Source organism: Pollicipes pollicipes, unplaced genomic scaffold (genome assembly GCF_011947565.3).
Source record: "Pollicipes pollicipes isolate AB1234 unplaced genomic scaffold, Ppol_2.1 Scaffold_7261;HRSCAF=8764_pilon_pilon_pilon, whole genome shotgun sequence".
Classification (NCBI taxonomy): Eukaryota; Metazoa; Arthropoda; class Thecostraca; order Pollicipedomorpha; family Pollicipedidae; genus Pollicipes; species Pollicipes pollicipes.
The window spans coordinates 14,694,681-14,706,780 of NW_023597054.1; the positions used below are offsets into that span (position 1 = coordinate 14,694,681).

At 55.3% G+C, this 12,100-nt stretch overlaps 3 protein-coding genes across 3 annotated transcripts in view; 2 read left to right on the forward strand and 1 right to left on the reverse strand.

The window, feature by feature from the left end:
* The window catches only part of LOC119111084 (uncharacterized), a 10,780-nt gene extending 10,727 nt beyond the window's left edge, over positions 1-53 (reverse strand). The window contains exon 1 of the mRNA XM_037234910.1: positions 34-53. Within this exon, the coding sequence (XP_037090805.1) occupies positions 34-53 (20 nt within the window). The remainder of the gene's footprint in view (positions 1-33) is intronic.
* Positions 54-712: 659 nt separating this feature from the next.
* On the forward strand, positions 713-2,444 carry LOC119111086 (uncharacterized). Its single transcript, XM_037234911.1, has 4 exons — positions 713-1,014; positions 1,517-1,641; positions 1,956-2,050; positions 2,431-2,444. The coding sequence occupies exons 1-4, from the start codon at positions 871-873 to the stop codon at positions 2,442-2,444; spliced, it is 378 nt and encodes a 125-aa protein (XP_037090806.1). The 5' UTR covers positions 713-870.
* A 971-nt stretch (positions 2,445-3,415) lies between these two features.
* Positions 3,416-10,822, forward strand: LOC119111087 (protein unc-13 homolog 4B). Its single transcript, XM_037234912.1, has 12 exons — positions 3,416-3,465; positions 3,772-3,934; positions 4,092-4,217; positions 4,967-5,086; positions 5,121-5,156; positions 5,719-5,856; positions 6,661-6,867; positions 7,172-7,350; positions 7,620-7,753; positions 7,985-8,105; positions 9,136-9,329; positions 9,606-10,822. Exons 1-12 carry the CDS (start codon positions 3,416-3,418, stop codon positions 9,761-9,763), a joined length of 1,626 nt encoding a protein of 541 aa, XP_037090807.1. The 3' UTR covers positions 9,764-10,822.
* Positions 10,823-12,100: the final 1,278 nt, after the last annotated feature.

Consider the following 12,100-nt stretch of genomic DNA (forward strand, 5'->3'; position numbering starts at 1 on the left):
GATAGATGCATTTAGCCAGAAAACAGTCGTAGCTTTTCTTGAATGCGCTGCATTTGGGGATCTTTGTTTGGATGTTCTAGCATTGCGATGCGAATTACGAAGAACTACGATTATTTTGCAGGTCTCTCCGGATGTTCGGTTGCTGGAATCCGCCTGACACTATTTGACCCTCTTCTTCGCAGAGCCCTCAGCAATCCGGCCACAGACGTGCTTAAAGTCGAGGTGTGGGACTTCGACATGGACGAGAATCTGAAGCAGCGCATCGGCAAGTTTAGTGAAATCAAAGATCTGAAGGGCATGACCCGCTATATGAAGGAGGTTACCAAGGGGAAAACCCATGACTCCCTCGGCCACGTGCAGATCCAACTGAAGGTAAGCCTATCCCACAGGCCTGCCAGTGCACCCATCGAGCTTACCGATTGTACTTGTAGTTGCAAGCAACTCTGGGGTCGCCCCCTTTAGCTTTTGAAGGAGGCGTCTGCGTCCAAGCGCCGCAAATCAGATACGCACGACATTAGTTTCCCTCAGCCCGTCTCACGCCGTCTGGTGACCCTCACCTCGGACCGGCAGGAGGTGCCGGCGCTGGGCGTGGAGCAGTCGTACAAGCTGCAGCGCCGCGCGCGGGAGCTGACCTCCAAGGAGCGGCCCGGTCGGGCCGAGAAGGACCGTGGCACCGTCCAGCTGCGCCTGCGCTACCACAACGTGCGCCTCCAGCAGCGCGCCGACCACGTGCGCCGCCACGAGCGGCTGCAGCTGGCCGTGGTGGGCGCTGCGCGGCGCCAGTACAGCGACTCGCCTTACACATGGCACGAGCAGCTGCTACCGGCCGCCGCGCGCTCGCTGCTCACCCAGCATGCCGCCTGGGGCAACATGAGCCGCGCCGAAATGCTGGTGGCCGCCTGGTCCGCCTACGCTGAGGTGCACTGCACCGCGCCGCTCAACTACAAGTTTCTCTTCGGCACGCTGCAGAGCGTGAAGCAGTGCCTGCTGGAGGGCGGTGCCACAGCCAGCGATGTGAGCGACCGTTCGGGGACCCAGCGTGCGGTCTCGACCGTGGTGTGACGCGGGGGTGCAGGTGGTTCGGGCTGTTAAGTGTGCAGGACTCGGTACAGCGGTGTCCTTTTAAAGGACGCTGCCTCACATATGCCAGAACGTGAAAATGACGCCTCGCCGAAAGATTGGCTAGTTGCATAGCAAGCCTTTAATCTGTCATCTCGTCGCTCCCGGTCACATCAATCTCATTGCTAGGTTCAGCATTCTTAGAAGTGCACCATGAAGTTAACAAAGGCAATCAGCCACACAAAATTAATTAATTCGGCTGCGCCTGTTTTATGCCAGACACTTAAAGATCGTACAGGAACCACAGGTGTATACAACGTGGCAGATACCCCGTGAGCTCGACCATCCCACTGGCCAGCTGCCCCTCTCATGTGTTCATCCGCTAACGCGACACCCACGGTCATCAGTCACATCGTGAGGGTCGGCGTTCTAAAGACAGCGTCCATCCGTCTTTCAGGTGACGCGGTTCCTGGACACATTCCAGCGGTTCACGGACCACTGCTACGAGACGATCCACATGCACCGGCATCTGTTCAGCTCCCAGGGCCCGGCCGGCTTCTACAGCATCGAGTACCTGCTCAGGTCGGTGTGGCGGACGCCCGGTACTGTGGGCGAGGTACGGCGGTGTTTGGTTGTGATCGGCCGGGTGGGAGGTGAGGGCCACGCGGAGAGTAGCGCTCTGTGACCTAGACACACCTGATTGTCCCCCGACTATAGCCTGTTTGTTCGTTAGTGCTTGGGACACGAACCTGTCTGTTCTAGCGCTATTTTTTAGCATTGATTGTCCTGTTGTCACATGGATGAAACCGAGACGGAAGCTGAGGCTTGCCCCCCAATCTTGAGAAGCTTCGCAGGCCGCCGCTGCCACACGCGTATGGGTTCCGTGCGGCCCGCAGGTGCTTGGTGCTGCTGTCCGAGTTCCCGGAGCTGATCAAGAAGACGGCCGAGAAGCTGGAGGACGCCGATGCCGCTCATCTCCAACGAGGAGAAGGCGTGCAACCCCAAGCGGCATGTGCTCACAGCGCTGCGCCACGGCAACGAGGACTGGTCCGTGGCGGCTGCTGTCTGAGAGTCTCCTGAGTTGTCATTGGCCAGTTCAACGTAGAACATGTCCTTTTCAGTCACAGCGCGGATCGAGTGCTCTGCAGTGCTGACAGGAAAGGTCACTACTGTTTGGACCCCCCGTTCTAATTTCCGCGTGAATCTCTTGTCCAAGAGTAGTTAGGATCGGTGTCTGTTAGAATCCCGCAAGCATGCCTTTTTGCCTGGACGCTGATGAGTGATCCAAACTAGGGCATAATTTTCGGAGCACATGAGCCGAATCGTACCTTGGGAATCTGTGTGCATCATGCGGCCGCCGTGGCGCGGCAGGGCACGACAGATAGCCGTTGGTGTGTGGCCGGAACCGAGCGGTGGCGGTCTCCCCCTGCTCGCGAGTTCAGCACCATATCATCTGACGACACGCCAGGATGTTCTGTGGTGTTTACTCGGAGGCGACACTGTAACTCCAGACCATGGCCTTTAGGAATGCTTTCTGAAGCGTGCGTTGGTGACTGTCACCAATCACATTGCGGGGCGACAAGCAGAAACGTCCGCCACGATCACCAATCCCGCGCGGTTGCAGTACAGACACGTCTACACCTCGACCAAGAAGGAGAGCGAGGACCATCCGGGGCAGGACGCCCGTTGCCAGAGGCCTAATCCTGCTCATTCAACATGCTGTATAACGACGTCAAGCGAGGCCTAGAGAGCTACAACCAGATCTTCAGTCGCATTCTGGGCATCAACTACTTCTCCATAGCGTACCTGCAGTTCGCAGAGAAGGTACCAGATAACTGCGTTGATAGCTCGAAAGCGAATCAGAGATATATAGATTATTGTATCGTTTTGCACCAGATGAAAGGGCTAAGGAAGTGCCGCTTTTTGGAACAGGAGGTAATAGGCTGATCAGCTTTCCTATCCTTAGCTATCGGTATCATAGAAAAAGAGGCAGTTGCTCTGGTTTGCCTGAATGCGTTATAACTCGCCTCGCATAGCTTCCACTACGTCGCCTTCCTTTGATTCCATCCCGGTCCGACGTCGCCCATCCCCGCCTCCCCGCTGGCTGAAACCGGAGGTCGGTCCCCGCCCCTCCCCCTTCCAGGTCCGACCCCCTGGCGCAGGCCTATCTCCACGCCACATGCGGGAGCAGCTCGGCCCCCAGCCTCGTTGACTAGGCCGCGGTCTGACCGTCCTGTCCCCCGCCAGCTGGAGCAGGAGATCGGCCCGATCGTAGCCGAGATCTCGCGCTCGCTGCCCACCTGTGGAGTACAAGGAGGGCGCCACCCAGAACCTCTCATCGCCTGAGGGGCTCGATATGGGCACTTCGCTCTTCGAGCTGTACCTGGCCGTCCAGCTGTTCACCAGGTGCGAGCTAAGCCGGGCTTGAGTGTTAGGAGGCCTGCGGGGACGGTCAACCTTCAGCCGATGCTACCGTGTGAAAAGGTGCCTGGGAATGTTCCGGGAAGCGAAAGTTTTTAAATGGTGGTCCTGCTGGGTCGACAGCAGGGCTTTTAAGGCAGCCTTTGGACATAACTTGGTATGTCACAGTATACCGGTGCTTTACGCGCTGGCAGCTACAGTGCAATCCTGCGCTGAAGGTGTGTCGGACTTAATGCATCCAAGAGGTGCTGACGGAGCTCCTGAATGTTTGTGTGCGTGTCGCTGCTGCAGTCTGCGAGAGAAGCTGCCCGAGACGGAAGTGGAAGGCGAGGAGTCGCCCCTGCAGAACGCGTACCTGTGGTTCGCCGGAGCCGTCAATCGGTGGCTGGACATAGCCTGCTACAAGGCCATGCATCGCATCAAGCGTGCGATAGAGCTGGACCAGGCCAGACAGGTGCGTCAACCAACGGAGCTGCTCCAACCCATCCCGTGCCTCTCCTCCGGCTGTCGGTCAACGTCCACGCAATCTTAACAAGGAGTGCGACACTTCCGAAGGGAATTTGACGACTTACTGCCAGCCCACATCAGCGACTCTCGCCTTCTCCGCCCAGGTGCACACGTTCGTGAACCACAGCAGCTCGGCCGTGGACACTGTGGCTGTGTTCTATCAGATCAAGACGTTCTGGAAGCAGCTCAGTTGGCCGGACGCCATCAGCTCGTACGGCTTTGTCACCAAGGTGAGCAGCGGCCCTTTGTCCGGCATCTGTCAAAGTGGTACGGCTTTGTCACCAAGGTGAGCAGCGGCCCTTTGTCCGGCATCTGTCAAAGTGGTACGGCTTTGTCACCAAGGTGAGCAGCGGCCCTGTGTCCGGCATCTGTCAAAATGGTACGGCTTTGTCACCAAGGTGAGCAGCGGCCCTGTGTCCAGCATCTGCCAAAGTGCTACTGATGTGGTGGTTGTGTGGATGGAAACATGATGGGTGTGTGGAAGGGGTGGTGGTATTACATCAGCGACGTGCTATTTTATGATTTTGCCATCTGCATGAAATCTTCAACGAAATATTTGTGCATCTCTATCTATATGGTTTCACCCTGACGAAACGTGATGTATGAGTCTTTTTGTTTTAGTTTCCTCCTTCCCTGTGTCTTTCAGCCTTTCAGCATTTCGGCAGATTTGACAGCAAAATAGCATCTGTACAGTTGTGCCGATTTCAGCGTTTCGGGGTGGAACACAAATGTGGTTCATGGCTACCGTGCGATGTGATCTGGAGATGCCGCGCGCTAAATCAGTTAAACGACAGAAGCTTTTCATTCTTGAAAGTGATTTGAGCCGGGACGAGAGCGAGTCAGCGCGGATGTACGCGCATGCCATACTAGCGATGCACAGTTCATATTTCCACCGAGGCGACCACGTCACGACCCCACATTCTCCATCCAGCAATACTGGCCGGCCGGCCGATTAACGGGGCCTGCCTGTTCCGTTCAGGTTCTGGACGACATCACCAGGAGCGCCACCTTCTACGTGGCGCAGATGCACCGGCACCTGAAGGCATGCGGCTACTTCTGCGCCGCCCGGCCTTTCAGCTTCACCCAGGAGCTGTGCCTGGCTCTGAACAACGTGGAGTTCGTGCGCGAAACAGATCCATCCGCTGCCTAACGAGCTCGGCTTCGAAACAGTGAGTAGCAAGGCAGGGTTCCGTCTCTTCCCGCAATCAGCGGCGTTTTGCGGCAGCGGCGAAAGGACGCCCCGGGTTGTCTCATGATGAGTCGCGCTTTTTGTTTACTGTTCAGGGCCGCGTGCATGCACCGCCACCCGATATCTGGTCTCATGTCCAGACGCGCAGTGGCCTTGTCGTCATGTGATGAACGTTACGCTTCGGTGCCGGTCGATGTCGTCATTGCATTTCCGGGTGGCAACAGAGCAAAAAGCAAGCTCAATGCAGTGGGTGGCCGGCGTATGTAGGCCTCTCCTGCAGCAGCGAGCCCTTGTGCTGAGGCGCTGCACCGGCGGCTTGTGACTGCTCGGTGACTTGTGCAGCGCTCACGCCCGCCCCCTCTGTGGCCGCTGTGACAGCGGCGGCGTATGTAGACCTCTCCTGCAGCAGCGAACCCTTGTCCTGAGGCGCTGCACCGGCGGCTTGCGACTGCTCGGTGACTTGGTGCAGCCCTCACGCCCGCTCCCTCTGTGGCCGCTGTGACGGCGGCAGCGTGACCGCGCCCTGCTGCCGCCGTCGTCAGGTGTTCTCGGCCATGGAGGAGCAGCTCGGCTCGCAGGGTACCATCCAGTGCCGGATGACGCTGCAGAACGTCATCGATCAGGCCATCGAGGACATGGAGCATGGCATCAGCGACATGGTGGACGGATCTGTGGCGCAGGTCAGTGTGTGATGCAGGATCTGTGGCGCAGATCAGTCTGTAGCGCAGGGTCTGTGGGACAGGGTCTACGGGGCAGGCTAATGTGCAGGGACTGCATGACAGGCTAGTCTGTAGCTCAGGATCTGTGGAGCAGGCCAGTCTGTAGTGCAGGGTCTGTGGAGCAGGCCAGTCTGTAACGCCGGGTCCGTGGGGCAGGTCGGTGTGTAGTGTAGAGTCTGTGGGTAGGTCAGTCTGTAACACAGGGTCCGTGGGGCAGGTCAGTCTGTAGTACAGGGTCTGTGGGGAAGGTCAGTCTGTAACAATAGGTTTGTGTGGCAGGTAAGTCTGCACCACATGGTCTGTGGGCAGGCCAGTCTGTAACACAGGGTCCGTGGGGTAGGTCAGCCTGTACTACAAGGTCTGTGGAGCAGGCCAGTCTGTAACGCCGGGTCTCACCAGCCCTATGGACAGTGTCTGCGAGTGGCACAGCTAGGAGGCGGCTCGTCGTAGGGCAGGCGGAGTGACTGCTGACGACAGTCGCTCGTAGTCGAGGCGTGCCGCAGGCGCACCCGTATTCTTTGCCTACCGGGTTATGACTGATGAAATGCATTTATATTCTACGAATATGGCCTTTGCTGTGTCATCGTTGCTGACTGAGTGCACACATATTTTTCAGAAGTTTTGTTCAGCGTAGCGTGAAGCAGCACCAACGACGTAGCATCGGTTTTCCTTGTTGTAAACACTGAGAGTTGTTCTGTCCCGCTCGTCACTGCTGACGCGTTGTAGACCGGTCGGCAACCCGTGAACGCTGTGCCCCGCCCGCAGATGCTGCCACAAGTGCACTCCTACCTTAGTCAGCTGACGCAGCCTCACTGCCGCCTGGTGCCGGCCGACAACATCATCTCTTACCTGGACACGAACTTGATGCTGCTCTACCCGCGTCTGCACCCGCTCAACCTGCGCCGAGTGCTCGAATCCATCTGGGTGCAGGTGCTGAAGACGGTGGTCGACAACACCACCCGCTACAGCAAGGTGCGGTAAGCAGGCTGCAGGACCCTGGCAGCCGCGTCCTGCCCGTGATTGTGCCACACAGGCGGGAGAACGCTGGGGAGGGGGGGAGGGGTAATTGCTGCAGGCCCCTGGCAGCCGTGTCCTGCCCGTGATTGTGCCACACGGGCGGGAGAATGCTGGGCAGGGGGGAGGGGTAATTGTTCCGACCCTTCTACCGACAATTAACTTTACTTTGTTACACCACGCAACGTACCTGTGTTGTTTGTTCAAGCGATCTGGCGGATACGTCAGTCAGTGTACTGATGCCATCCTTGTTACTTCGCAGAAGGAGACGGAGTATTTCGCCACAATCTCGAGCCTGGTGAACGCGCTGGTGGAGTTCATCAACGGCGACGACAAGGGCTTGGCGATGGATGCCATTCACACAGACACCTACAAGAAGTTTGTGCACTGGGTCAACATCTACAAATGCGACCCTGAACGCCTGATCGCCATGTACTACGCGTGAGTGGCCCTGAGAATGCTGATGGAGACCTGGCGAAACCTCCAGAGTGGCTGACGGCAACAGACTATCACTCTTTTGTATATGGCACAACTTGCCTCAGGGTTTGCTACCACCAGAACGCACAATGGCCAAAGGAACTTCCACGTCTCCTTAAGCAATGTATGACAAGTGATACGCAATGCATTGCCCACTTTCGTCACGTTTATGACATAATGTTGCAGTTGGTCGTCCTGGTTTTCATCTATTGAGTGTAATGTGTCGTCTCCAGGCGTAAATACGACCTTCAAGAGGAGCTGGACGAGTCGCTGCACGGCAAGCTCTCCACCAAGGCCTTCTTCGTCGACAACGTGCTGCGTGTGGAGGTGCTCAACGCGCGTGGAATCCGGCCGTCCGACCCAGACAGTGAGCACCGGCCCGCTCGTATGACGGCCAGCCCGTCACCGAGCGCACGCGTGTAATCGGGGTATTCAGACATCAATGAACGTGGTTGCCTCTCATGTTCGCCAGAACTCCTGATCATGATCTTTTAGGATATTGCTGATGAGACAAATGAGTAGCATCCTATGATCTACGGCAATACGTGCTAGGAGGATTAAGTTGCAGAGATGCAATATGATCTGTGTCTTTTTTCAGCCTGTGACGCCTACGTAAAGGTTCAGATTCTGCCTGAGACGCTGGCGCCCAATATGGAGAAGGTGCAAACCAAGGTCCAGAAGAAGACCATCTTCCCGCTCTTCGACGAAGTCTTCGAGTTGTAAGTTCAGTGAAGAAGAAGTCTTTTCCTGACTACCTGTAATTTCTCGAACCAGTTTGGACTAACTTCATTGACGCAAGCTAGGGATTTCCATTAGCTTCCTATACGGCATGTTACAAGCAGCGCTAGTACATTGCCATCCTAAAGTTACCTCGGCTCCATTGAGCGGAAAACGGAAATCCACAGACGGCTTAGTAGTGTTCGGGCATGGTCATCACAATCACAAAGACGTCGCTGACCCGGCGCACAGAGGCCTTGGCTTCCTTCCCTGCCGTGGCAGCTCCCAACTCCAATTGACGTCATGACCTGAACCATAGCTTTCTGTAACCTCTGCCCATGATGGAATGGTGACCTTGACCTCCATCTGACATTGCCCGTTGGTGCTGACCTCCACCTCTCTCAAACTGGTACCCTGACCTTGACCAGGCTTGTCATCTCCGATCTCGGCCCGACACAGCATCTCCGATTTCCAGTTAACTCGAACCGTCGACTCGAGCTTTCTTCCACGACCAGGCCGTAACACCCTTGAGCCCCATTCGGCCTGAGCTGATACATAGCTCTTCAGACTGACTTGAATCGGCATCTCATATCTTCATCTGACCTGACCTGACCTGGCATCTTACCACCGTCTGACCTATTCCGCCACCATTGACTTCATCATCACCCGATTCACTCATGATCACCTGACATACCTCAGCATGCCTGACTTGTAGCTAACACGGCCTAGGGACTCTGATCTCACTCGACACCTGAACGGGCGCCTCTGACCTCTACATGGCCAAACACGGCACCCGTGATCTCCACCTGACCTGACCCAACAGCTCTGACCTTCATCCAGCCCAGTCGGGTAGCTCTGACCTCTGACCTGTCACATATGACCACCATCTGATCTGACCGGTCACATCTGACCCTCACCGGGCCTGACCCGGCAGCTCTGTAGACTGGGGGCGGCTGGTAGCGCGCGACTGTCACCTGCTCTTCACGGGACCTGACCGGTCACATCTGACCCCCACCGGGCCTGACTCGGCAGCTCTGTGGACCGGGAGCGGCTGGTGGCGCGCGACTGTCACCTGCTCTTCACGGTCAAGGACCATCACACGCTGGTGGAGTCTGAGCTGCTGGGCGAGGCCGTGTTGCCGCTGGCCCGGCTCCAGAACGTCGCCTACAGCCAGGCGCGTCACGTGGACCAGCAGCTGCTCAGTCTGATGCCAGTCCGCATGAGAGGTGGGACGCGGCGCGCGTGGTGGGGATGACGTGGCCAGCGGCCATCCTGCATATTCGGTCATTCGGACGGGTGTGCGACTTGAAGAGGAAACTCGAAGGTGGAAAAATGGGATTTCTTACATTTTTATCAGTTCATACCATTAAAAACACATCTTAAGTATGGAGCAGGTCAGCCAGGGATTATTTGTCTTCATTGGTTTATGTTATGAACAAAACCGAGGCTCTCCGGTTAGATCGGATTTTCGTGAAGTATCCACCGCCGTCTGCCCTTTACAGCCGAACAGCAGGAGATCTTCCGGGCGCTAGTGGACAAGTCCTCCTGGAGCCCGGTGGCAGCCGAGTTCGTCCGCAAGCTCAACAAGCGACTACGGCGAGACAGCGCCAATCCCGGCGGGCCCACCAGCACCATCTCGCGGCGACTCTTCAGGTCCTAGCCGGCCGCCTGCCACGCGCCACCCACATCTGTGATATCCTCGTACCGAACAATGCTCATGCGGTGACGTAAGCGGCGCGGCCCGCCGTGCGTGCGACCGGTCTGGCCCGACCAGTGGTGAAACCAAAGACGACATTACTAGCCTGTATCGAGCTTGTAAATTCACCGAGTTCGACCTCGGTACGGTTCTGAGGCCGGAAGAAGTCGTCTCGCGTTCTGTTTGGTGATTATGTTCGTGATTTGGAATGTGAGCGTGTTTACTGTTTCTTTCAATGCGCCATCGAGAAAGATGACGACGTCTGCAGCAAGCCGGGCTCCAGACAACAAGTATTGATGTACTTGGTAAACGCATTTTATACAAATGTAAAGAAAGTTCTGGCGTTTACTCGCTTAGACTGAAGTGCAGGTTGAGTTTTTTAAGTAGGGTGTTAGTACCTCTTCGGGTATCTGTGGAGTGAGTGTTGCAAATAGTCGGCAGTATCCCGGCCTGAATCACTAACAACTTACGCCGGCGGAGACCGTGAAATTTCGACTCTTCATCTTGCTTATTTCAGCCCCTACAAGAAAAGTGTAGACGATCAAATAATCCGCGCTTGATGTGTCTGACGGCTGGGGAAATTTGAACTCGAGGCAATCGCATCGAGTTCAAGGGCTGAGCAGGGGTACGTTATTAGCAAACTTAATGTGAATTGACGAGGTTTCTCCACCTCCGAGCTGGAAATGCCGTGCACGACAGATTGCGCGGGTTTGCAAGGTAATATTTTCTTGGCGAACACGCTTGTCAAGGTTGACGAACAACTAGGACCACGCCTGGCAGGGTTTATCGTTTACAGCTTTGCGGAACGATTGAGACGAGGCACAAGTGTCACGGATTGACTAATTGTTCGGACAATCGGTCGCCTGGTGTGTTGGTATGTGCACAAGGTTTCGGCCGCTTAATTCTCCAGCTGCTTGAAAAATGTTGTTGGAGGAATGTTCCACATTTAAAAACATTGAGGCGAGCATCAGATAGGATGAAACAAGCTCACTTATAAGCATTGGTATGCTTTTTAGGTGGAAAAGACTGCTCTGGACAGCACAATTCTCTGTTTGTTAAATATGCCCCTCAACGCGTCATGGCTTAATTACGTCATCGTACCTCGCACAACATTGATTAAGAGACAATTGACGACTGTCATATCTTAAAATCTTGCTTACAAACGCCAGATATGAATGCCTCGACAAATGTATTTGTCTTCGCTTTTGTCGCCGCACGGCTTATGGAATGGCAGTATTTAAATGACGTTGTTATGACCTCATGAGTGCCAGGGTTACTTTGAAACATTCTCCCCGAAATACTCTCGACATTTTCGCGGGCCTGCAGCTTAGAAACTAAGGTGGCCTAGGTCCTAAGTAGGGCAGGATTGTGAACAGCACCGGAAGATGTTCAAGATAGCTATTTCAGTTCAAAGCCCCATATAAATGTTGAATACTCACTTAACAGGTGCACATGTATGCTGCATTGACAGAGTTGTACCGACTGTCTCACTGGTTTCAGGACCGAAAATATGCCTCATGAGATTGGAGCTTCCGTAGAATCGCTTTAAGTCCAGTAACGGACCACCCTGCGGACGTGATGCAAACCGCCCAAATTAGCATAAACATGGCACGTATGCAGACCGTTTGTACCGGGCGACGTAGCACGTGTGCATGTGTGTGAAAATGCAAAGCTATAACGACCGTCTCGTCGAGTTCGAGTCTGAAATTACGCATTATAAGACCGGAACTTCCGCTTAATTGCTCCAAGTCCGGTGACGGACCTCCCTCCGGGCTAGTTGAATATCGGCCAAAGCGGTACAAGCCTGGCACGTAGGCACGCATGTGAAATATGGAGACACGTGCCCAGCATGTCCACCTCTCGGCAGCTCTCTTGACTGCAAGTATCACCCAGGCACGACCAATCAGCCGTCGCCGGCTATGACCCCTGCCCCAGCAAAACCCGCCACGACAGAAACAATAAAGTCACGGCGTGTGGAGGGCAGGTGGGCCACCGGTCTTCAGAGGAAGCTTTGTCGGAATAAAACTGGAAATAATTCATGTCCAAACTTGGCACCAACCCCTTTGAAAATATTCACATATGGTGAAAAAAGCAGTGTCTTCCGCCTAAGTGGGGGGAGGGGGAGGGGGGGGGAGGACTCGAGCCAGTGGATCAGGGACCAGTGGGCGGCGCGGTGTGCCCGCGCCAAATTTTGCATAGCTGTAGACAATGGAATAGCAGATCGGTTGATATAAAAATCTTGATATACCTTGAAAGGTTGCTGACCTATGGCAGGTCAAAGTCAAACCATGGTTTCTGCGG